This window comes from Pituophis catenifer, unplaced genomic scaffold (assembly GCF_029215685.1).
Source record: "Pituophis catenifer annectens isolate HBS135680 unplaced genomic scaffold, rPitCat1.0.hap2 SCAF_10, whole genome shotgun sequence".
In the NCBI taxonomy this organism is placed as follows: Eukaryota; Metazoa; Chordata; class Lepidosauria; order Squamata; family Colubridae; genus Pituophis; species Pituophis catenifer.
Genome location: NW_027256890.1, coordinates 24,759,511 through 24,785,888, shown reverse-complemented (window position 1 = coordinate 24,785,888; position 26,378 = coordinate 24,759,511). Strand labels below are relative to the sequence as shown.

At 43.5% G+C, this 26,378-nt stretch overlaps 2 protein-coding genes across 3 annotated transcripts; both read left to right on the top strand.

Annotated features, from left to right (window-relative positions):
- The first annotated feature begins 7,185 nt into the window (after positions 1-7,185).
- LOC139321965 (phospholipase A and acyltransferase 3-like) lies at positions 7,186-10,487 on the top strand. Its single transcript, XM_070950919.1, has 4 exons — positions 7,186-7,215; positions 8,484-8,586; positions 10,064-10,332; positions 10,431-10,487. The coding sequence occupies exons 1-4, from the start codon at positions 7,186-7,188 to the stop codon at positions 10,485-10,487; spliced, it is 459 nt and encodes a 152-aa protein (XP_070807020.1).
- A 984-nt stretch (positions 10,488-11,471) lies between these two features.
- Positions 11,472-26,062, top strand: LOC139322036 (phospholipase A and acyltransferase 3-like). 2 transcript variants are annotated; one of them, XM_070951007.1, is made up of 5 exons: positions 11,472-11,526; positions 14,171-14,256; positions 21,134-21,236; positions 23,195-23,463; positions 24,360-26,062. In XM_070951007.1, the coding sequence occupies exons 2-5, from the start codon at positions 14,200-14,202 to the stop codon at positions 24,459-24,461; spliced, it is 531 nt and encodes a 176-aa protein (XP_070807108.1). In that variant the 5' UTR covers positions 11,472-11,526; positions 14,171-14,199; the 3' UTR covers positions 24,462-26,062. The 2 variants fall into 2 exon arrangements, with proteins under 2 accessions (XP_070807108.1, XP_070807109.1); XM_070951008.1 differs by lacking the exons at positions 11,472-11,526; positions 14,171-14,256 and adding an exon at positions 15,829-15,928.
- Positions 26,063-26,378: the final 316 nt, after the last annotated feature.

Here is a 26,378-nt window from a genome sequence, read left to right as displayed (position 1 = left end):
GAAACCTCTTCAAGGAAAAGCAAAATCCAGTTGCTTTTTGAAAAAGCAGCCAAATGGGTGATCGATGGGTTTCCTGGGTAGTTTCCCTGCCCTAATCCTGTCGGTTTCTGTTGTTTATTGACTTTATTCAAGGCGTGTGTCAACTGTTATCACAACTAAGTAGCCTGTTAAGTGGTTCTTGGCTGCCTGCCCAGAGTTATTAACTGAAGGGAGAGAAAGAGAAAAAAACCCCACTCTTGTACTTTATATTCAGCCGGTTCTCTGAACTGCACAAGCAATTGGCTAACGGTTCAGGTGAACCGGTGTGAACTGACTGAATCCCACCACTATTTGGGACAACCCTGATCTGGATGACTGAGAATCTTCCTAGAAAAATTGAGGGCACCTGAGGGCAGGACAAGAAGCAATGGGTGGAAACTAATCAAGGAGAGAAGCAACCTGGAATTAAGGAGAAATTTCCTGACAGTCAGAACAATCAATCAGTGGAACAACTTGCCTCCAGAAGTTGTGAATGCTCCAACACTGGAAGTTTTTAAGAAGATGTTGGATAACCATTTGTCTGAAGTGGTTTATAGGGTTTCCTGCCTAAGCAGGGGGTTGGACTAGAAGACCTCCAAGGTCCCTTCCAACTCTGTTTATTCTATTCTATTCTATTAAACTCTTATCGCAGGATATGTATGTTACAGCAGCATTTGGGGGGAGGGTATTTCAGTGTTTCCAAGCAGGTAATCCTTGGCTTACAAACTTCCACTGAGCAGACATTCAGAGTTGCAACAGCACTGAAAAAAAAGCGACTTATGACCAATCCTTGCACTTATGACCATCGCGGCATCCACATAGTCACCCGATCGCTCATCCTACAGTCTCTTCTTCAGAAGGTGTCTTTTCTGGGGACCACGGGTCCAAAGTGTTATTTGCCCGCATGACATTGGTGAAGAAGGAACTGCTGTCCGATGTGGCAGGGACCGACCTCTACCGTGTCAACAACCAGCATGACTCTAAATATACTCTCCGGAATATCTCTAGGGCAGAGAAGCTGGTGGCAAGGAAAGTGGTAGAGTATGAATTCAATAGCCAGAATTGTGAGCATTTTGCCAATAACCTGCACTACGATATGGTCGGAAGTGATCAAGTAAGTGCAGTCTTCGGACACTTAGAGAAATTTCTTGCAGTCCCAGTCTCAGGGTTTTTTTTAATCAAAATAGCTAAGAGAAAATCAGCATTGCCACGTTATCTTTTTTTAATTTTTTTTTTCAGTTTTATATTTTATACACATAATATAAAATGTACATTTTCTTATACAATATATATATATATATATATATATATATATATATATATATATATATATATATATATATATTGAGAGTTAGAAAGAATATGCACATAAAAGCCTATGAAAAAAGAAAAAAGATACATTATGCCTTTTACAGGGAGGATAATTGGGAAGTGGGTGTGGCCCACTGATGACGCCTTAAGAGGTAGAAATAGCTATCTGGGTCTCCCAGGAAGCAACACAGAGTTGCAGTTTGTCAGCAGAAAAAGGGCCCAAGAACTTGTGAATGAGATTTCACAGAACCTAGGGCTGAAGAACAACTAAGTTTACATAGGTAAAACCTGGCTAGAAAGAATATGCACATATATATATATATATATATATATATATATATATATATATATATATATATATATATATATATATATATATATATATATATATATATGTCTTTTTTTTTTTCGTAGGCTTTTATGTGCATATTCTTTCTAGCCAGGTTTTACCTACGTAAACTAAGTTGTTCTGCAGCCCTGGTTCTGTGAAATCTCATTCACAAGCTTCTGGGCTTTTTTTGTCAACAGAAAAAAAGCCCAGAAGCTTGTGAATGAGATTTCACAGAACCAGGGTTGCAGAACAACTTAGTTTACGTAGGTAAAACCTGGCTAGAAAGAATATGCACATAAAAGCCTACGAAAAAGAAAAAGACACATTGTACCTTTACAGGGAGGATATCTGAGAAGTGGGTGTGGCTCACTGACGATGCCTTAAAAGGCAGAAATAGCTATCTGAGTCTCCCAGAGAGCAACACAGAGTTGCAGTTTGTCCACAGAAAAAAAGCCCAGAAGCTTGTGAATGAGATTTCACAGAACCAGGGCTGCAGAACAACTTAGTTTACGTAGGTAAAACCTGGCTAGAAAGAATATGCATATATATATATATATCTTTAAAAAAGCATTTAAAATAAGACATTTTAATTGCATTCGAGGTTGCTCTTCTATCCTTTCTTCCCTCTTTTCACAACAAACCTTCTTCATTCTTTCCCTTCCCAGCCTCCTCTCCTCTCCTACTTTCTCCTTCCTCCTCTCCTACCTCATCCTACTTCCCCTTCCTTTTCCCCACTCCTCTCTTCCCCCTTCTCACCTTCTCTCCTACTCCTGTCCCCTGCCCTTCCTTCCTCTCCTTTTCCCTTTCTTCCTTTCCTCTCCCTCCCTCCCTCTCCTCTTCCTACCTTCTCTCCTTTCTGTCTTCTTTGCTGTGGAATATTCTCCTTGTTTGGTATCCGAGCAACTCCTGTATTCTAATAGTATATCCTTTCTTTCAATTTCTTTTCAGATTTATTCTGTCTTATCAATATTACCATCATAATTGTACATTATTCTTATGCTCTTCTTTCTTTTCCCTCACCCCCCTTTTCCACGTTCCCTTTTCCAAATTGTCACATTATCTTAAGTGATGAGAAGGTCCATCCTCCTTGGGGCTCTATGGCTGTGTTGGGACTGGAACTCCCAGAATTCCATTAGGCTCTGGGAGCTGGGGAATTCTGGGAATTGCAGTCCAGCCAACCCCTAACTAAACCCATGAAGTGTGCATTTGGACTGCAAGGTTTATTTAAGACCCACTTCCTTGTTAGTGGGATTCTGGGAACGGTCCAAAATTAGGAAGGATGGGGGTGGGGGTGGATTACAATCTCCATAATCCCCATCCAGGATGTGCAAGGTGTTTGCTAACTTTTGGCAATTGTGAGTCATACCGTCTTTGTAGGGTGCCTGTGTTCCTTTAAGGAAATGTGCGCTGGGAAACAGAGGTGGGTTTCATCAGGTTCTGATCAGTTCTGGAGAACCGGTAGTGGAAATTTTGAGTAGTTCGAAGAACCGGCAAATACCACCTCTGGCTGGCCCCAGAGTGGGGAGGGAATGGGGATTTTGCAGTATCCTTCCCCCAGGAGTGGGGAGGGAATGGACATTTTGCAGTATCCTTCCCCAGCCACCCCCACCAAGCCAAACCATGCCCACCAAGCCACGCCCACAGAACCGGTATTAAAAAAAAATTTGGATTTCACCAGTGGTCATTACTCACTTTTTTCAGTGCCATTGTCACTTCGAACGGTCTCTAAATGGACTGTCGTAAGTCGAGGACTACCTGTATACCGAAATTGTGCGCGTATTCCTTTCTTTCGTGTGCTTTCTGCAAAGCGACTACCTATACAAGTAGTCCTCAGCTTACAACCGGAATTGAGCTAAACGGTCATAAGTTGTGGAGGTCATTAAGTATGTCATGTGATGCGGAAGTTGTTAACCGTTGGTAAATGAGAACAGCTTCACCAATGAATGGGTCTTTTTTTTTTTTGCGCTAGAAATTAGAAAAAAAAAAAAACCCACCAGAAATTGCCAGTCAGCCAAATGGAAGCATGTGTGTGAGAGAGATTTGTTCTGTATTTTTTAAGAATAAAAAAACGAGCCATCTCAAGTTACAGTCACCCAAATGAGTCATTGGTTCATTCCCACACTTGGTGTCCAAAAAAGGAGAACTTTCCTTGGCTTCCCCAGAGTTCAAAAAGTCTTCCCCGTCCCTCTCCGAGTCAAGAGTTCTGAGCGAAGCACCAGCATGAAGTTAATCTGGTTTAAAGATTTCAATTGTAATAGATGTTTTTGAACGGTGAGCTGCCCAGATTTCAAAATTTCAATCCTAATAACAACTTTTCTTGCATCGGTATCTCTAACCTAATTAACCTCTTTGCCCAAATTCTACTTCTAAATATCTCTCTCTTAAACTTACATCTTTATTTAAATTAATCTTGATTTCTATTTACAATTCGATCGCATAACAAAAACATCCCTTAAGTTTTATGTTTACTCCCCAGCCAGGAATACCATGTTTATAAGGAAGTTGTTTCTGGGCTTTTTTCCCCTTCTTTTTGGCAGCCAGCAGATCCTTTGCTGCCCTTTGGGAGACTAAGATAGATCTATTTCGGCCTTATAAAGCCTCATCAGTTAGCCACACCCTCATCTCATGTATCCTCCCTGTAAAGGTACAATATTTGTTTTTCTTTCTTTTTCGTAGGTTTTATGTGTCTTTCTCTTTAGCCAGGTTCTACCTACGTAAACCAAGATATTATGTAGCCCTAGTTATTGTGATTTCACTGAACTAGGGCTGCATAATATCTTGGTTTACATAGGTAGAACCTGGCTAAAGAGAAAGACACATAAAACCTACGAAAAAGAAAGAAAAACACACACACATATGTATATATGTATGTATGTATGTATGTATGTATATGTATATAATGTAGATCTCATTTGAACTGTTAATCCAACGTCTATAAAAATGTCACTGTCTGTTTGATTTTGTATTAGAGTTTTGGAAAAGGAAAAATCACAATAATTTTTTTTTTTTTAAAAAAGGAATACCATTTATTCTATATTAAATAGTACTTGGTGTCTTCCCTCTCCTTCATTTCCATAGATAATCTATGCACCTCTAAGCAGTTTACAGAGTCAGCCTCTTGCCCCTGAACAGTCTGGGTCCTCATTTTACGGACCTCGGAAGGACGTAAGGCTGAGTCAATCTCGAGCCAGTCAGGATGGTTATGAACACATCTGACTACCAAACCAAACTAACCAACCTACTCCAAGACTCATATACAAACCCCTAAACACAGACCCCACCACCTACCTGGAAAAAACCACCAGATCCAAAATAAAAGCCTCCCCCATCAGCGAAGAGATTCAGCAAAGAATCATTCCCAGAGAGAAATCATCCAGATGCCCTAAGCTTTATGGTCTCCCCAAGATACACAAAGAAGGAACCCCACTTAGACCCATAGTCAGCTCCATAGGCTCACCTCTACAAAACCTAGCCAAATTTCTCGCCAAACAACTACAGCCCTATGCAGAATCCATCACCTCATACGTAAAAAACTCATTCCAGTTCACAGACATCATAAAGCAACAAAACTTACAGCCCAGTGACCTACTCGTGAGCTTCGATGTCATATCCCTCTTCACCCAAGTACCAATCAAAGAAGCCTTGACAGTTATCCAAAACAAATATAACCCCCCCAAGCACATCTTAGATCTGACCAACCACTGCCTATCCAACACATACTTCATCTATAATGGACAGAAATACAAACAAACAGAAGGAGTTAGGACAAAATTGAGTTAGAAAATCAAGGAGTATATGAAATCCCATGCACCGCCTGCCCCACCACATACATCGGACAAACCAACAGACGAATAAGTGCACGCATAGAAGAACACAAGAACTCAGTCAGAAAAGAGGAACCAACTTCTTCCCTGGTCCAACACCTTAAAGCCACAGGACATGATATTGACTTTAAAAAGACCAGAACTATCGCCAAAACTGAACACTTTAACAACAGAATAATCAGAGAAGCCATCGAGATAGAAAAACGCCCACACAGCATGAACAAACGAGATGATACCTCCCGCCTACCAGCCATTTGGAAACCCGCCCTTATTGACAAACGAGTCCCTAACACGACGAATGACACCAGACCCACACTCACGAGAGCCACACAGGATGTCACCACCACACATCCACGCAGAAAGCAGACTCAAACCCACACTGATAATGAGCCACGACCAAGGACCAGAAGCCAGACCGCAGCTGCATCATTAGCCACTTTAAACCCCTCCAATCCATACATGAAGCAGACTGACACCCACCATGAAGAGCTCGCACGGCCACAAACACGAAGCCAAACAACAACAACGCAGCTCACCAGCTCAAATCCCCCTGCAACTCAGACTAAGCTGAGCACAACCAAGCCCCCACCCAAACAGAACACACCCCCATCCAATCAGAGCACAACCAACCCCCCATCCAATCAGAGCACAGCCAAGCCCCTAACCAATCAGAACACACCTCCACCCAATCAGAACACAGCCAAGTCCCCACCCAATCAGCTCACACCCCCACTAGCAGTTAAAAGGAAGAGACAGCTGAGATCTCACATTGCTCCTGGAAGCACGAAGCCGAGAACACCAGCCTGAAGATGACGAATGAGACTTCGTCGAAACGTCGCCAAGACACTTCCAATTTTACGTGGGAGAAGACCCGAATAACCAAAGACCTACATATATATATATATATATATATATATATATATATATATATATATATATATATATATATATATATAAAGCTGGAGCTACAAAAAAAACCTTGGCTACGTAGGGAAAACCTGGCTAGAAGAAAAACACACATAAACCCTACGAAGAAGTAAGAAAATTGATACTGTACCTTTATAGGGAGGATACATAAGATATGGGTGTGGCCTACTGATGACAGCTAATGAGCTAGAAATGGATCTATTTAGGTCTCCCACCTAGCAGTTAGAGCTTGCTAGGTGTCAGAAAAGAAAAAAGCCCAGAACCGAATAGATGTGATTCTACTGAGCTGGAGCTACAAAAAAACCTTGGCTACGTAGGGAAAACCTGGCTAGAAGAAAAACATATATATATATATATATATATGTAGGTCTTTGGTTATTCGGGTTCTCTCCCGCGTAAAATTGGAGGTTTCCGTTAGTATGTGTAATATGATATATTGCATGCTTTTCTGCATTTCCCCTTCCAGAATACCCAGGAGTTTGACCGTCAAGAGGGTCATTGCTAGGAAATTGGAACTAGAAATCACTTTTGCTCTCATGGAAGTTACACGTTGCAGCATCTACAAAAACTTCCACTCTGGCACTGTTTTAGCAAAGTTTGCATTTGTGTTAGCTCTACTTTCACCTTTGCTGTGTACCGTTAGTTGCTTTCAGACAGGATCCCCCGTCTGATATCCTTCTCGGGTATCTCTTCAAAACTCCCAACTTCTCGGTCACTCAGGAATTTCCCTTGCTCCAGATTCCTGAGAAGGACAAAACTGCAGCTGGCATAAATATGACCAACAAAACATCCCGGACAGGCAAGGTAAACGTACGGGACTGAAGCCTCAAAATGGAGAGCGAAAGCAAAAAAGGCGTTTGAAAGGGCTGTGTGTATTTGCATGGTTGTGCAAGTGTTGGGGTGTATTTTATGACTCCCTTGCGTGCTGGATTGTATTTTGTCCCAGTTCTTTAATCTTTATGTATCTTGGAGACAGGATGTGAGATGTTGGTTGCTGAGTTTTAGAGAAGCCCCCAACGGTGCTTGTTTCAGGAGCCAACTGAACTTTTCTTGTCTTTTTCTTTTGAAGATGTTTTGCTTCTCAATTCAAGAAGCTTCTTCAGCTCTGACTAGATGGTGGGGAATGGAAGGATTTATACTTCTTGCTGGTCCTTTGCATCCTTTTAGAGGGTCGTTGAGGCCACTTGGAGGTTTATCTGTGTCCTCGGGGTCACCTGAGTGGTGCAAATGGTTCCTGTAGTCTGCAATTTTTCCTCTGGAAATCCATTCCTCCTCCCACACCCTTCCAAGGGTGTCCATCCCAAATTGTGTAGCTAAAAGTCTGTAGAGATTCTCAGCCATCCGGTGCTTTTTCAAGAGACAACTGGAGTTTTCCTGTTTTTTTTTTCTTTTGAAGACGTTTCGCTTCTCATTTCAAGAAGCTTCTTCCGCTCTGATAGGACGGTGGGGCATGGAAGGATTCAAAAGATCGTCCCTACAGACTTTTAGCTTTTACAATTTGACGGTGAGAACCAACAACCCACTGAAACGGCTTGCCTCCAGAAGTCATGGGTGCTCCATCACTGGAGGATTTTAAGAAGTGATTGGATAGCTACTTGTCTGAAATGGTCTAGGGCAACCTGTGGGTCGGGACCCTTTTGGGGGTCAAACGACCCTTTCACAGGGGTCGCCTAAGACCATCCAAAAACACATATTTTCAATGGTTTTACGAATAATTTTATGGTTGGGGGTCACCACAACATGAGGAACTGTATTAAAGGGTCGCGGCATTAGGAAGGTTGAGACCCACTGGTCTAGGGTCTCCTGCTGAAGCAGGGGGTTGGACTAGAAGACCTCCGAGGTCCCTTCCAACTCTGTTCTTCTGTTCTTCTTCTGATTCTATGGTAGGTTGCATCACAACGTTATGCAATTTTTTTCAACTTCCTGCCTTGCTTGCATGATGGCTTGTAGACTTGGGTTCTGCTTTAATGGCCCGTTGAGGTTGTGTGCATCTGTATGCCGGTTTATTAGAGATACTGGCATGATGGGTGTGTCACAGAAACAGCTGGTTTCTCTGGAACCTTTCCTTGTAGGTGGACCTGGAGCCTGGAGACTTGATCGAGATCTTCCGGAAGAGATATCAACACTGGGCAGTCTACGTTGGTTTGGGTGAAGTTGTCCATTTGGCTCCGCCAAGTAAGAAACTGGGTTGGCTTTGACACTCAACTTCCCATGTGAATGTTTGTAATGTTTGTATCTGAGCTGCCATATTAATTTGGGGCGAGGATTTAAGGATAGACCTGTCCTTCGGTTCTGGCTGAGCTGCTATGAACTTCTGAAGAGCAAGACCGAGACAGAAAATTAGCCATCCCAACCTTTATTGCAGTATGTAGCAATAGCACTTAGACTTATATACCGCTTCATAGTGCTTTTAGAACCCTCTCTAAGTGGTTTACAGAGTCAGCCTCTTGCCCCCCAACAATCTGGGACCTCATTTTACCCACTTCGGAAGGACGGAAGGCTGAGTCAACCTTGAGCTGGTCAGGATCGAACTGCTGGCAGTGGGCAGAATTAGCCTGCAATCCTGCACTCTAACCACTAGGAAGGAGGGAGGGAGGGAGGGAAGGAAGGAAGGAAGGAAGGAAGGAAGGAAGGAAGGAAGGAAGGAAGGAAGGAAGGGCAATACCAATAGCACTTAGACTTATATACCGCTTCACAGTACTTTTACAGCCCGCTCTAAGCAGTTTACAGAGTCAGCCTCTTGCCCCCGAACAGTCTGGGTCCTCATTTTACGGACCTCGGAAGGACGTAAGGCTGAGTCAATCTCGAGCCAGTCAGGATGAAACTGTTGGCAGTTGGCAGAATTAGCTTGCAATACTGCATTCTAACCACTGCGCCACCACGGCTCTTAATCTATGGCAGTACTTGGTGATTTTTCAGTGTGTTTCAGTACAGGTAGCCCTTAACTTACAACCATTCATTTAGCAAGCATTCAAAGTTACAACAGCACTGAAAAAAAAAAACGACTTACGGGCAATCTTTGGACTTAGGACAGTGGTGACAATCAATAACAATCATGTGATTAAAATTGGAGCACTTGGCAACCAGCCCGTATTTGTGACCCTTGCAACACCTGGGGGTTTCCTGATTGCCATTGGGGACCTTCGCGGCCAGCTTCCGACAAGCAAGATCAGTAGGGAAGCTGGATTTGCTTAATGACCATGTGATTCACTTAAGAACTGCCATGATTTGCTTAACAATAGCGGCAAAGAAAGCTTGAAAAACCAGGAGTGATTCATTCAACAACCTGCCTTGATTACAAATGTTAAATTCTGATCCCAAGTTGAGGATTAACTGTAGTGGGCAATGAACGCTCTACAAGAAAACAACCAAACTGAGAGAGCACCAAGGATCCCATAGTCCTCCTCCTCCTCCTCCTCCTCCTCCTCCTCCTCCTCCTCCTCCTCCTCCTCCTCCTCCTCCTCCTCTCTGCAAACCCCTCTCCCTTCTAGCACTGATGTTGTTACCTACTTGGCCCTTCAAGAGAACAACCACGTTTTGAGAAAACCTCTACAGTTGTTTAACCCAACACAAATTCTCTTCTACGGGTATGAATTTCTGAGGCACGGACTCTTTTCTTCCTGGCCATTACGCTTTCTCTTTCCTTCTGACGGTGAATGTGCAGGAGCTGGCGCTGCCAGGTCCAAGTCGCTCTGGCCCGACACAGCAGTGGTGAAGAAGGAAAAGCTGTCCGACGTGGTAGGGACAGACCGCTACCGTGTCAGCAACAAGCACGATTCCAGATATACTGTCCTCACCCCAGATCAGATTATCTCTCTCGCAAACAGTCTGGAGGGCAAAACAGTGGAATATAAAATCACCAGCCAGAACTGTGAGCATTTTTCCAACTCCCTGTGCTACGACGTGGCCCGGAGTGACCAAGTGAGTGTTTGTCTTGACCTTTCTCAGGATTAGGTAACCTGATCTTTTCTTGCACCAAAGAAAAATCTTTGCTGATTGTCTTTCTCTTCAATTTGCAGGTCCGGAATGTGACATGGATAGGAATGTCAGTAGCTTTGATCCTGCTGTTAGTCTGAAGATTTAGCAAGGAGAACTTTAACCTGGCTTCAAGGAAGAGTCACCGAGAATTCACTTTTTCCAATATTATTTGTTTGCCTTCTTCCTCTTTGCCTCTCTCTCTCTCTCTCTCTCTCTCCATCTTCTCTTCCTTTTTCTTGAGATACGAGTTTCTCAAAAGAAAAATCTATGCTTGGTGCTCTCCTCTCCTCTTTCTTTCTTTCTTTCTTTCTTTCTTTCTTTCTTTCTTTCTTTCTTTCTTAAAAAAGTTTTTATTTTTTAAAAAACTATAAACATTCCATCTTCCCTTAAACAGTGTGCCGTCTGGGTCAGTGTTGAAATCCAAATTTCTTTACTACCGGTTCTGTGGGCGTGGCTTGGTGGGCATGGTGTGACTTGGTGGACGTGATTTGGTGGGTGTGATAGGGGAAGGATAAATGCAAAATCTCCATTCCCACCCCACTCCTGGGGAAGGATACTGCAAAATCTCCTTTTGCAGGGGAAGGATACTGCGAAATCCCCATTCCCAGCCCACTCCAGGGGAAGGATACTGCGAAATCTCCATTCCCTCCCCACTCCAGGGGAAGGATACTGCAAAATCCCCATTCCCATCCCACTCCAGGGCAAGGATACTGCAAAATCTCCATTCCCACCCCACTCTGGGGCCACCCAGAGATGGCATTTGCCGGTTCTCTGAACTACTCAAAATTTCCGCTACCGGTTTCTCCAGAACCTGCTGGATTTCACCCCTGGTACTAGAGTCTCCTGCATAAGCAGAGGGTTGGACTAGAAGACCTCCACGGTCCCTTCCAGCCCTATAATTCTACATTGGATATAGATTGCCATGCAGATGTTAACCAGATGTGGAGCAACGTTTCTCCAGCAGGGGGCAGCAACGCCAATTCTCGGTTGCTTTTAGAAGCAGAGGGAAAAAAAATTGGCATATTTCCCAAGGACTCAGAAGGGAGGAGCCAGGCTGCCTGTCCTTCCCTTCAACCTTTTATCAGCTGATGTGTCAAAATCCCAGCTGACTTGCTGGTTGGCTTCAGCCGGAAAAAGGTTTGCTTCTTTTTTTATTAATTTATTTTATGGGGCTCTGTGCCGAATAAAATGACTAATTCAGTGCAATTTCCTGTTTCCCTGCTGCTTTCTCAGTTCTTCTGGATGGGGGATGCAGGAGAGCAAGCGTGGGATTTGGGGGGGGGGCGAGGGGAATTGGTGGTGGGGGTGGGGGTGCAAAGCAAGGCCCTTGTTTCCAGCATTTGATTTTCCACCAGTCAGGAAAGTTCTAAAATAAGACCCTGTGTGTGTTTTTTTTTTCCTAAGTGACAAAAAAAAAAAAAAAAAAGAGAGAGAGAGAAAAAACTAGCAAGCAACAGGACTTGGTTGCTGAATTTTAGCTTCACTTTATAGTCGGAATTTGGCATCCTCTTACTGTGTGTGTTTGTGTGTTTTTGCGTCTGTGTGTGTGTGTATGGTGTAGGGAGGTTAATCGCTTTTGTTTCCTCCAAGTATATTTATTTGTTTTTCTACTCTATTCTACTCTATTCTATTTTCTATTCTATTCTACTTTACTCTTATTTTCTCTCTTCTCTTCTCTTCTCTTCTCTTCTCTTCTCTTCTCTTCTCTTCTCTTCTCTTCTCTTCTCTTCTCTTCTCTTCTTCTCTTCTATTTTCTCTTCTCTTCTCTTCTATTTTCTCTTCTCTTCTCTTCTCTTCTCTTCTCTTCTCTTCTCTTCTCTTCTCTTCTCTTCTTTTCTCTTCTGTCTTCTCTTCTATTTTCTCTTCTCTTCTCTTTTCTTCTGTCTTCTCTTCTATTTTCTCTTCTCTTCTCTTCTCTTCTACTATACCCTACCTTCTCTTCTCTTCTCTTCTCTTCTCTTCTCTTCTCTTCTCTTCTCTTCTCTTCTCTTCTCTTCTCTTCTCTTCTCTTCTCCTCTCCTCTCCTCTCCTCTCCTCTCCTCTCCTCTCCTCTCCTCTCCTCTCCATTCCATTCCATTCCATTCCATTCCATTCCATTCTATTCTATTCTATTCTATTCTATTCTATTCTATTCCATTCCATTCCATTCCATTCCATTCCATTCATTACTTGCAGCAGCTCTTGACTTCACTCATTTAACTTCTGTCCACCACATAGCAACTAAGGACACAGGTCAAGACTGCCCCCTTCCACTGACTTCTTTTATAAGGCATGGGGTGGGGGCTAACCTGGTCCAATCCAGGGATGCCAAGCAAAAGGGAGGGACAGAGGGGGTCATAAGACCCCGTTGCCAGGAGATGCCCCTTGTCATAATCCATTCAGGATCCTCAGCAGCTGCCAGGCCAGGGGACAGGAGACCCAGCCGGGCTAGTGCCATGTCTGACTTCTTTGTTTGGTTCTGTGATCGCGGATCCTGCCAGAACGCTGCCCACCCACCCAAGACCCTGCCCGCCGAGGGGGGCATCATGAAGGCGTCAACCTCTGTTCCTCTTAGGTTGCCGACAGGCAAGAAGCAGGCTGTAAATAAGCCACCGGCCCTGGAAGGCTCTAAAGATCCCAAGCCACTCACCAAAGCCCCCCAAAGCAGGTTGCCCCCCACTCACAAAGAGGCCCCCTTGAAGAAGGACGCTGGCAAGTCCACAGAGCATCCAAATTTAGTCGGGAAGAAGCTATGTTGGACAGAGGACAACGAAACAAAACCGGTGGCTTGTCCGCAAGGCAATGCCAAGCCGAAGACCAGCAGGGCTTTGGTGGGCCCGGCCCAAACTTCGGAGGGACACGGCCCACAAACCTTGAGTGTTACTGAGAAGCAGCTGCCAAGACCTCCCAACGCCACGATGAGAGGAGCACGAAGTGGTCTCCTCCACGCGCCACATGTGAACGCCAAGGGAGACCAGCCGGGGATGCCCACCAAGGCAGCCTCTGGGGCGGTCAAGACGGGCAACGCGGCGGCGTTGACAAAAAGCAAAAAACTACACAATCAGGCTTTGGTTTCCAAAGGTACGGAGCTCTGGATGACGCAAGCAACTGAGCAACACCTGTGTTGCCTGCAAATTCAGGCACACACACCTTCCCCACTGAGTTTGGTGTGGAATTGATAAGAATATCATCACCCTGAATGAGAGAAAGAGAGAAAGAAAGAAAGAGAAAGAAAGAAAGAGAGAGACAGAGAAAGAGAGAGGGAGAGAAAGAAAGAGAGAGAGAGAGAGAAAGGGTGAGAAAGTGAGAGAAAGAGAGAGAAAGAGAAAGAGAGAGAAGGTGAGAGAGAAAGAAAGAGAAAGAGAGAGAAAGAGAAAGTGAGAAAGAGAGAGAGAGATGTTCTGTTGACTGAGTTTCATATTTAATGAATAAATATAATAATAATAGTAATAGTAGTAGTAGTAATAATAATGACTTGTTAAACTTGTATGCTGCCCAACTTTCCATAACTCTGAGTGGCCCACAATAATCAAACCATGGTTTGTTGGCTTTGATCAAAAAAAAAAGAAAAGTGCTTAGGATACTTTGTCCTCAGAAACATTTACTTTCTGTTTATATCTTTCACATCGTGTCTTTTGTGATCACTATTTTGCCTTTTTTGTTTTACGATTCTGGAAATTAGACTTGAGAAAGCTTTAGACTGGATAGAGAGGCTTGAAACGAAAGGGATACGGGCTCAAATGGATATGAGTGTTCCTGGCTTGTCAGAATGATTGACGTTTTGGTTTAATTAATGTCTCAGGTCGTGGCTGTACAGGAGCACATGGTAACATGGACCACAAGAAGAATTCGATTCCTAAAACCATCAAAGCAAAGCTTTCCAATCTGGTAAGTGATCAAATTGAATAAAGGAGTCCAGAAAAAACGTGTAGAACTGCATCCATTTTCTGCCTTTTTCAACCAAAGTGATCCACATTATTTTATTATGCTGGTCTGTAACTGTACAGGCAGCCCTCGACTTACGACCACAATTGACCCCAAACATTTCCGTTGCTAAGCGAGACATTTGCTAAGTGAGTTGTGCCCCATGTTACGCCTTTTCTTGCCACCGTTGTTAAGGGAATCGCTGAAGTTGTTGAGTTAGTCACACGGTCGTTGAAGCGAATCTGGCTTCCCCGTTGACTCTGCTTGTCAGACGGTGCGCAAAACAGGATTGCATGCCACAACCCCGTGATTCACTTAACGACTGCATGAGTCACTTCACCCCAGTGATTCAGTTAACAACCATGGCCAAAAGTCATCAAATCGGGTGTGAATCCCTTAACCGTGGCTTTGCTCAGCAATGGAAATCCTAGTTCCAATTGTGGCCATAAGTCGAGGACTACATGTACAGTAGTGGCCAAAATTGTGGGCACCTTTTGGCAAAAGTGTGTTTTCTAAAACTAGCTAATAACACCACTTTTTTGGGGGGGGGGAGTAGTACCATAAAATTAATATATCAATGGAATGATAATTTAATCCAGAATGTAATGCAGTAACTTTTAGGAAGGATTTGCCATTAGAATAGCAGTTACAGTATAAAGAAGAAAAGTGAAACATGTAGAAAAAACGAGATAGACAAAAATGGTCACCATGTCAGTTAATAGTTGGGTCACCTTTATAGCATGAATGACGGCCTTACAACCTCTTCCCATGGAGGGAACCAAGTCTTTGAGTTCTGCAGCTGTTCTCATGTGAAACCAAGATTGAATGATGGCTTCTATTAACTGGGTTTTATTGCTGGGTCGCTTCTGACTAACAAAGTTGCTTGAGTTGGCTCCATAGATTTTCAATTGGGTGAAGGTCTGGGCTATTCCCAGGCCATTCCAGCAGTGGAATAGGATTCTCTTGAAATTCAAAAAAAAAAAAAAAAGTGGTGTTATTAGCCATCAGACCTCAAAAATACACTTTCCCCAAAAGGTTCCCACAATTTTGGCCACTACTGTATTGTTGTGGATTTAATAAGACCAACACAACTTTTCTGGGTTAATCAGAGACAATGTATATTGCGCAATAGGTTCAAAGCTCTGTTTCAATTGTGGTAGGGGTTCTCCTTTTCTAGTATAAGCCAAATAAAAACTGGCTGGCTTTTTTTGCAGGCTAAACTTCTAATGAAGCTGCTACCAGGAGGCAGGAAGTTTGATTGTGTTTCCTGGTTAATTAGAGGAAATGGTTGAGCCTTGGGGCTTTAAGAGCTGATATCTGATACCCCACACCCATAGCAGCAACATTTCTCTTTGAAGTTTAGCCATCCAATTGGAAAATGACTCATTGTCCAGTTGTCTCTTATTGGACTGCGTCAATTTTTCCATGTGATGCTTTCCAGAGCCAACTCAGCTCTCACACTTCCACTTTCCATCCTGATTATTCCAAATTGTTAGTTCTGTTCAGGCAGCTTCTAAAAGAACAGTTGTTCGTGTGGGGTTTTTTTTTTGGGTGTGTTTGTGTGTCCTATCTTGGTGAAAAAGTCAAAGCTGCAGCTAGCAGAGATACAAACAGTGACATATCCAGCATGGACGAGGTAAGAGAACAGAAGAGAGAAAGAGGGTGGCTTTAAAATTGTGCAAAAATCAGAAGTTCATAAATTGTGGACCTGCTTTGCACGGGGGAGAAAAAACTACTGTTGTTGAAATATATTTATCCATATTCAACCAGGAGGGAGAATCTATGTGTATGCTTTTTTTTTTAATTCCTTTTTTATGTAGTTTTTTCCCCTTGTCAAACTTTGCTTTAGCTTTGCTCTTGTTTTCTTTTGAAGTTTGTATTTTAAGTTTGGAAATGAAAACAGAAAACTGCACGAGAAAAAAAAGGGCACAAATACTCTTGCATATTTGCCAAGCCGGTTACGGACGAGAATTTTCTCTTTCGGTTTCTCATAAAAGCCAGTTCAAATCAATACAATTTTAAAAAGTTTCACTTTTTACCCAGCCAGCTCACTAATTTATGGAACTTAAAGGTGCTTCAATATTACGATGGGCATAAATTTGGGTAGCTTAGTTTTTTAAAAAATAAATAAATTGGAAAGCTAGCTATTTTCTGTATCCTAACTGTTTAAAATGGCAGAAGGCAATATGTGCGATCATATGAAGATAAGTTGAAAATACAGTTCCTAAGGCTTTCGTCTTGTATGCATAAGTGTGTCCCCATGAGGTTTTATGCAGGTGTCATAAACATCTGTTGTTTTGCTTTGTTGGAAATGCGGAACAAGATTCTGTGACTTGTTTGGTTGGAAGTATCAAGAGTTGTAACACAACAACAGTTGTGTTACAGTAAAGCAAAGAAGGAACAGTTGAGTTCATACAGAGCAAGTCAGGTCAAAATTGGTTAGTCAGATTTGTTTTAAGTAAAGATTTGGGTAGATGGGTTAGATCTGGCCAAGCCAAGCCAAGTGGATTAATTTACTACCACTCAGCTCGTAATGCACAATCCCCAAAATGGGGAGATTTCAGAAACGAAACGGAAAGTGTTGTGTGAATGCAGCCATTTCTTCCCACAGATTCGAGGCCTTTTGTGGGCAAAGAAGCTGCAGTAAGGGAGAACTAGAAGCAGTGTTTGCGTGTCTTTGTGTACAACTCTTTGTGGTACAAATGAGTTTCTTTCAGTTGCATTTGGTACACAGCAATTGTCATAAATATGAATCAGTTGCCAAGTGTCTCAATTTTGATCACATGACCATGGGGTTGCTACAGGGGTGAAATGCTCCTGGCTCAGTCCGGTTTGCCCGAACCGGCAGTTTAAAATGCTTTAAAAAGTTAAAACAAAAGTTCCGACGATCGACAGCTGATCTTTGGAACTTTTTTTTTTTTTTTTTACTTTTTAAGCGTTTTTTTAACTACCGGTAAACTGGTAGCAGATTTCAGAGCATTTCACACCTGGGTTGCTGCCACAGTTGTGTGAAGAAAAAAAAAACCCCGGTCATAAGTCACTTTTTTCAGTGAACAGTCACTAAATGAACTGTTGAGGTCTACCTGTAGATGGACAAAAAATTCATCCACCAGCATGCTAGGTGTTGCAATCCACACCTGTTAAAATTGACCCAAAAATATTTCAATCCACCTCCTCCAATTAAACCTGCTTCCGTTTCTTTCCTGCAACAAATTTATGTGATAAAAATCAGCCCTTCTTCTTTTTTCTTCTTGTGCCATATCCGTCATCGGACGTTGGCGATCCTATTTTTATCAACAGCTGCATGAAAAAGGGCTGCTTCAGTTTTGTTCAAACCGGTCAGTCTCTTAGATTTTGAAGCCATGATGTTCTTTTTCTGCCTGGACCTCGTTTGCCTTCAACCTTTCCCTGGAGGATTAAGCGAAGTATCTGAATCTTTGTGGGCATTTCAAAATCCTGCTTTGTGGGCACGATTTGAGCTGTTGTTTATTGAAGTATTTTTGTGTTTGTGTGTGTGTGTGAATGGAAGGAAGAAGAAAGGGAAGGAAGGAAGGAAGGAGAGAAAAGAAAAGAAAAGAGGGAAGAAGGAAGGAGAGAAAAGGAAGGAAAGAAAGAAAGGAAGGAAGGAAGGAAGGTGTGTGTGTGTGTGTGTGTGTGTGAGAGAGAGAATTAGCTGGCTGAGATCAAAGTTTCATCATGTTTTCAGTTTCACTATGTCATGTTTGCCAAAGAGAAACAGATAAGTGAGACTCTTGAACCATGGAAGATAACCTTATCTAAATAATTATGGAGCTGCTCAAACATCCAGGTTCATGGCTGCCCCTTTTCAAAAGGAAACTGGACTTTTGGGGGGTTTCCCCCCCCTTGAAAATGTTTTGCTTCTTATCCAAGAACCGAAGAAGCTTCTTAGATGAGAAGCAAAACGTTTTCAAGGAAAAAAAGGACAAACAAGAAAGTCCAATTGCTTTTTGGGAGAAGCGCCTAAACTGGGATTTATCTCAAAACATTTTTATCCAACAAGGTTTGTTTCCTGTTGGAGTAGAGGCATTCCTCGACTTAAAACCACAATCGGGATATCAGAATTTCCGTGGCTAAGCAAAAGTGCATTTGTTAAAGAGAGTTGTTAAGCAAATCGCGGTTGTTGTTGTGTGAATGGGGCAGTTGTTAAAATGATCCTCGTATGTCGGAAACTGGCTGGGGAGGTCACAGCTGGTGATCATATGAATTATTGTACATACATGCCAAGTGCCCGAATTTTGATCACGTGACTATGGGGATAGTCATAAGTGCGAGGACTGGTTGTAAGTTATTTTTTTCAGTGCTGTTGCAACTTTGAACGGTCGCTAAATGAATGGTTATAAGCTGAGGACTATCTGTAAAACCTTCAATTCGGCAAGTGGACTCAACCCACGCAGTACAGGTGTTCCTCAACCTGGGATCAAAATTGAGCCCAAAATTTCTGTCGCTAAGTGTGAGACGTTTGTCATGTGAAATTTTGCCCCGTTTTACAACCTTTCTTGCCACAGTTGTTAAGCGAATCACTGTGGTTATTAAGTTAGGGACATGGTTGTTAAGCGAATCTGGCTTTCTTGTCAGAAAGTCACAAAAGGAATCACCTGACCTCAGGACCCTGCAAACCATTATAACTACGAGTCAGTCGCCAGGCGTCTGAATTTCAATCACACGAACACAGTGTGAAAAACAGTCCTAAGTTGCTTTTTTCAGTGCCGTTGTAAATTTGAACGGTCACTAAAAGGAACCGTTGTATGTCGAGAACTCTCCGTAACACAGATTTGCCCAACATTTTTAGGGAGCGGAGGAGAATATTTGTATGCATGTGCGCGCGTATCTCCTAAGGTTAGTTTTTGACATTATTTTCCTTCATTAAAACAAAAAAACGCTCCGAGCATCGGATTTATAATTGATTGCTCAAACATTTTGAAACACTAACCTTTAGCAGAAATCGGGGAATCTGATGCTGTCTACACCTAATATGATGTGCTCCTTCGGATTAGCTGCTTGTAAATAATGAATTGCTGGAAAAACTAATCAATAAGGAGAAAGTTCCCTGCAGGACATGAGAGAAGCCCTGGAATTGATTCAGCATCTGTAATAACAAGCACAACAAGAGCCACAAATAATTGTCGGTTGCATACGGAGGTTGCGTGGCTAGGGGGGAAAAAACATTTTTTTTAACAGATAAGGATGTTCTCGGGCTGCAAAAATCCTTCAAGAACACTTAGGACCGTTCAAGAGAACGATTAAAACGAACTGCTGATAGGAACACTTTCTCTGTTTTATGTGGGGGGGACAACAATCTGCAAAGGGTGTAAAGGGTAAGAAAAAACACCGCAAACAATGGAACGATAATTTGCAATGCTAAGGAACAATGGGTTTTCCATGAATCTCCATCAGCGTCCAAAGCAGTAGGGCTTTTGAATAAAAGAAGCATTTGTCCACTGTTCTGGAATGCCCCTTCTTTAGCCTGGATTATCCGGTGACGGAGTTGTTGTTTTTTTGTGTGTTTTCTAGCTCTTATAGATGTTCTTTTCTTTCTCAGATGCCCTTAGCTGGGAGGTTTATTTTTAAAGCGTTGGTTTTCTATTCTGTTTTGCATTCATGTGTTTTCTTTGGTCTTGTGTAGGAGAAAAGGAGGCAGAGATGGGGGAGGCGGAGGCAAGCGCGTCATTAACCTAGAATCATGATGTTCCCATAAGTAGCCTTTTAACTCCAGCCTCTCTTGAGTTCCATTGATCCTTATCTAGCACCAATTTAGTATTAAACAACTAATGTATTTCTGAAAATAAGACCCTGTCTTATATTTTTTTTGAACCCCGAAATAAGCGCTTGGCCTTATTTTCGGGGAGGTCTTATTATTTTGGGGTGCGTGGAGCAAGACGGGGCTCCTCTTGCTGTCTTACCTGATTTCCAGGTCTGTCTCCCTAACCCTTAAGCAGAGGAAATGGCGGGGACTGGCTGCACACGCTTTTTAATATTTTTCAGGGAGGGCTTATTTTTGGGGGGAAGGCTTATTTTTGGGAGGGCTTATTTTCAGGCGGGTCTTATTTTAGCATATGCACTCAAAAGCCCAATTAGGCTTATTATCCGGGGAGGTCTTATTTTTGGGGAAACAGGGTAGTAACACTAACAGAGCTGGAAAGGGACTTTGAAGGTCATCTAGTTCAACCCCCTGCTCTCTCAGGAGAATTGTACTATTTCTGAATAAATGGTTCCTATTCCTTAACAGCCTCCAGTGATGGAGCACACACAACTTCCGAAGGCAGATTGCTCCACTGGTTAATTGTTCTCACTGTTAAGAATTTTCTCCTTCATTCTAGGTCCGTGATGGCGAACCTATGGAACGGGTGCCACAGGTGGCATGTGGAGCCATATTGGTGGGCACGCGAGGTCAGCTCCGGCACACATTCTTGCGCCGGCCAGAAGATTTTTGGGACTTCTGGGCCGACCAGAAGTCAGGAAACATGCTGTTTCCAGCCTCCGGGGTGGGAAGGCTGTTTTTGCCCTCCCCAGGCTCCTAGAAAGGCTCTGGAGCCTGGGGAGAACGAAAAATGGGCCTACCGGGCCCACCAGGCCATCACGTGCCAAAAGTGGGGGGAGCACGGGGAGGGGTGGGCTGCATAGAATTATGGATGTGGGCACACGTGCGTATGACCCCCCCCCACGCTCCCCCCCTTTTGGCACGCGATGGCAAAAAGGTTAGCCATCACTGTTCTAGTTCGATTCTCTCCTTGGTTAGTTTCTCGAGCAATAAACCTTCTTAACTGGGACTTGACGCGTGATCCTGATTCTTTTGCTCCCAATCGTCTTCTTTTATTCACAGGTTGATCTGGAACTCGGGGACTTGATAGAAATCTTCCGCTTGGCTTACCAGCATTGGGCGATCTACGTGGGGAACGGTTATGTGATCCATCTCGCTCCGCCAAGTAAGGAAGGCTCTTTTGGGTGGGTGGCCAAATGACATTGGTTTTGCTCCTCTGCATTTTAACCACGATTCTAACCCTGGGAAATTGAGCAATGTTAGCCAGGATGTAGGTAGTCCTTGATTTACAACCATTCGTTTGGTGAGTGTTCGAAATGACATCGGACTGAAAAAATGGATTTCTGTCGTAAGTCAGTGCAGTTATAAAGCAGTCATCATATGACTGTAGTATACCCATTTTTTAAAAAATATGCTGGTTTATTTAGTTGTAAAGGTAAAGGTTCCCCTCGCACATATGTGCTAGTCGTTCCCGACTCTAGGGGGCGCTGCTCATCTCCATTTCAAAGCTGAAGAGCCAGCGCTGTCCAAAGACGTCTCCGTGGTCCGTGGCCAGCATGACTCAAGGCCAAAGGCGCATGGAAAACGCTGTTCCCTTCCCACCAAAGGTGGTCCCTATTTTTCTACTTGCATTTTTTTAATGTGCTTTCGAACTGCTAGGTTGGCAGAAGCTGGGACAAGTCACGGGAGCTCACCCCGTTATGTGGCAGCACTAGGGATTCGAACTGCTGAACTGCTGACCTTTCGGTCAACAAGCTCAGCGTCTTAGCCACTGAGCCACCACGTCTTAATTTAGTTGTATCCGGCCTTTATTATTTTTACAAATAACTCAAGGAGGCAAACATATGCAACGCACCTTCCTTCTCCTATTTTCCCTGCAGCAACAACCTTGTGAGGTGAGTTGGGCTGAGAAAGAGGCTCAAAGTCACCCAGCTGACTTTCATGCTTAAGGTAGAACTAGAACTCACAGTCTGATGATTGAGCCAAAGTCACCCAACTGGCTTTCATGCTTAAGAGGGAACTAGAACTCGCTGTCCTGGTGATTGGCCCAAAAGTCACCCAGCTGCCTTTCATACTTAAGGTGGGACTAGAACCTACAGACTCATAGTGATTAACCCTAAGTCACCCAGTTGGCTAAGGCTGGACTAGAATTCACTGTCTCCCAGTTTCTGGCTTGGTGCCTTAAACACTTTCAAGGGTATCCCACCTTGGCAACTTTAAGACTTGTGGACTTCCTTTCCCAGAATTCTTAGCAAAGAGCGTATTTATTTCTGAGAATTAAGTCCACCTATCAGAAGGGTGTCCAGGGAACAGAAGGCTGATCTAAGCTAATATCTAGGACAGGGTTATCCAACTTTGGCAGCTTTAAGACCTGTGGCTGGCTGGGGAATTCTGGGAGTTGAAGTCCACAAGCCCGCCCTGTTGTGGTCGGCTGGCAGCCTGCGGAGCTGGCAGCAGAGTCTGACAGTGAGGAGGCTGGGGAGGAACATGGGCCAGTCCTGGAGTCTGGGGAAGGCTCGGACAAGGGGTCTGCGTCAGAGGCAGAGAGGGAGCCAGGGCCATCTGGGAGTGATGTGCTGCCTCCGGAGCCTCCAGACTTGGACATCAGCGAGGCAGAGGAACAGGGGGAGCCTGTTCCCAGTGTGTGCATGCGCAGAGCTGCCAGGAGACAGGAACAATTAAGGAAACAGGGTCAACTTGGGAGTAAGGCTTGGAGATGATTGCCCCCTCGCATAAGCCATAAAGTAGGAGCAAAGGCAGTTGAGCCTTTGCAGGAAGCAACTTTGTTCATTCTGGCTGGTTTAAATTCTGAAGCTCCGTTTTGACTCTGTGCTCCGTGTGGCCTTGCAAAGCTAATTGCCAATTAGGTCTTTGGCAGTGTGTCAAGGGAGATAAAGGTGGGTGCTGATCAGCCTTATTCCGAAGGACTGTGGCAGACTTCTGTCGGGCTCTTTATAAACTCTTGGTGATTCAGCATGGGCTGTGAATGAACTAAAAATGAAATAAAAAAAAGAGGGGTTTGGAGACTAATTGTGTGGTTTTTTACTGTCTCAGGAAGAACATGCCCTAGATCATACTACTTTCCATGAATGACCATCCTACTCTTTCTTTCCACCCTTCAAGGTGAACTTGCTGGAGCTGGTTGCGCCAGCCTCATGTCCACCCTCACCAACAAGGCCTGGGTGAAGAAGGAACGGCTCTTGGAAGTGGTGGGCCACGACCGATACCGGGTCAACAACAAACACGATTCCAAATATACCCCACTGCCCGTCAACAAGATTATCCAGCTGGCTGAAGAGAAGGTGGGCCAAGAACTGGATTATAAAATCACCAGTGAGAATTGTGAGCACTTCGTCACCGAACTGCGCTACGGCGTGGCCAGGAGCGATCAAGTAAGGGGGAACCCTTCGCGGTTTTTCTGGACAAAATTGGGGTGGGGTGTGTGTCTTTTTTTTGCAGGTTTGCAAGCCTTTGGAGAATCCTCGTGTGTAAACGCCTCCCGTTAACTTTCCTGCGTTTGCCATATGAGGCATCTATTATTATACAACTAGTCCTCAAGGTTACAGTGGCACTGAAAAAAAGTGAGTTATGACCAGGGGTGAAATCCAGCAGGTTCTGACAAGTTCTGGAGAACCGGTAGTGGAAATTTTGAGTAGTTTGGAGAACAGGCAAATACCACCTCTGGCTGGCCGCGGAGTAGGGTGGGAATGAAGATTTTGCAATATCCTTTCCCCAGGAGTGGGGAGAGAATGGGGATTTTGCAGTACCCTTTCCCCAGGAGTGGGGTGAGAATGGGGATTTTGCAGTATCCTTCCCCTGGAGTGGGGTGGGAATGGAGATTTTGCAGTATCCTTTCCCCAGGAGTGGGGTGGGAATGGAGATTTTGCAGTATCCTTTCCCCAGGAGTGGGGAGGGAATGGGGATTTTGCAGTATCCTTCCCCTGGAGTGGGGTGGGAATGGAGATTTTGCAGTATCCTTCCCCCAGGAGTGGGGAGGGAATGGAGATTTTGCAGTATCCTTCCACTGGAATGGGGAGAGAATGGAGATTTTGCAGTATCCTTTCCCCAGGAGTGGGGAGGGAATGGGGATTTTGCAGTAACCTTCCCCCAGGAGTGGGGAGAGAATGGGGATTTTGCAGTATCCTTCCCCTGGAGTGGGGTGGGAATGGAGATTTTGCAGTATGCTTCCCCCAGGAGTGGGGAAGGAATGGAGATTTTGCAGTATCCTTCCTCCTGGAGTGATTCTGATTCAAATCTTTACCCGTCATTATTTCTTCCCACCTTGCAGGTCCGAGATTTCTTTGTGGGGGCGACCATCGCAGGCTTGGCTGGCTTGTTCGTTGGTGTCGGCACAGCCATGGTTAGGAGGAAAAAGCAGCAGAACCAATAATGAGGAAAAAGCAGATTTCTCAGAGCTCCCCGTCTCCCTGGCGTTTGTGTGTGTGTGCTAGGTTTCTAAAAAGTTGAGATACGATCACCGTGAGAGAAAAAAAAAAATAACAAAGTTATTTGCAGCTGTCTCTTCAAATCCCATCTTCTCCTTAACGCCCAGGTGGGAGTCTAATGTCCATAGCTATGTTCAGGTCACAGATGGTCTGAGTAACTAACTCTTCACTTAATCCAGGGTAAATGGATTTTGCCTTCCTCCAGGAAAGGCTGACATTAACAAACTTGGATTAGATTAAAGGTTTGCAACTGGCCTCCCCAGATTCTGGGCTAAAATTCAAGACAGATGGTAGATGTAGCGACGATTTGAAGGTCAAAGGAATTATTAGGCAGAGCCAGTTAATAATCTGATTTCATTTCAATGTGCAATACCGTGTTTTATTTTCATGGAATTAACTGGCACCCTGTTTTCCACTATGCTTCTGCTTTACCTTTTAAAAAATAACAGTTTAGCATCCAATTCTGGAGAATTAAAGTTTTGGGATGGACCAGATGTGTTTTTTTAGCTTCAGGACATCGGTCCTGGCCAAGAGAGCTGTAGATAATACAAGTAGTTGTTTAGTGACCGTTTGAAGTTACAACGGCACTGAAAAAAAGTCACCCAGGACTCTTTTTCACACTTAATGACCGTTGCAGCATCCCCTCCCCCCCCATGGTCATGTGATTGAAATTCAGACGCTTGGCAATGGATTCATATTTATGACGGTTGCAGTGTCCCCTTGTCACGTGATCCCGTTTTGCGACCTTCTGACGAGAAAAGTCAACGAGGAAGCCCGACTCGCTGAACAACCGTGTGGCTAGCTTAACAGCTCCAGCGATTTGCTTAACAACTCTGCCAAGGAAGGTCGTAAAATGGGGCAACACTCACTTCACCGGTGTCTCACTTAGCAACGGAAATTTGGGGCTCAACTCTGGTTGTTAAGTCGGGGACTGCCCTGTACTATATAGAGATCCTTTGAGATGTGAATATCCTCCAAATATATTACAAATGCATTTCAAACTCTTTCAGGCCGCAGAAGCTGTTAGTTAATTTAAATATATATATCCTTGAATTTCTGATCTAGAGGCAAATCTGTTGTGATGGGAAATCTATTGTGTCTGAATTGAAACCTACCAAATTTTCATCAAACTCCTTTGAGGGTTTCACAGAACAGAGTTTGAAAAAAAACATCATTGGGTTACAATTTCCCTTCTTCAACAGATTTTTCCTGACATGGCACTTGAAAGGGGGTTTCTTCTATCCCCCATGTGAGCCCTTTCTATAACTGCAGTTTCCAATGTTTGTACAAAACTTTTAGCACCATACTTCCCCGCCCCCACGAAGGCACGAGGTGAACAAAGCCTTGGCAGATGTTATTTCCAGTGAAATTAGTGGCAGAATTATTTTTTCCACCGTTATTAGTTATTTAGCCCCGGAGAACTGTTACTCGTGAGGCTGATGTACGCCTTTTGAATAAATTTAAATGCAAATGTATATTTAATTTAAATACAATTATATTTAACATCAATTTAGTAAATAAATAAAGCTTGCTTGATTTTTTTCCACCCCAGTGTGGCTGAAGTGAAATTCCTTACTTACCCTACATATATACACACATACATATCATATACATCTATCTGTCTGTCTATCTATCTTCTCTCTCCCATCTATTTCTATCTATCTATCATTATCTATCTATATTGCTATCTATCTCTACCTACCTGCCTACCTACCTATCTATCGCTATCTATTGCTATCTATCTTTTATCTATCTATCTATCTATCTATCTATCTATCTATCTATCTATCTATCTCTATCTATCTATCTATCTATCTATCTATCTATCTATCTATCTATCTCTACCTACCTTACCTACCTAC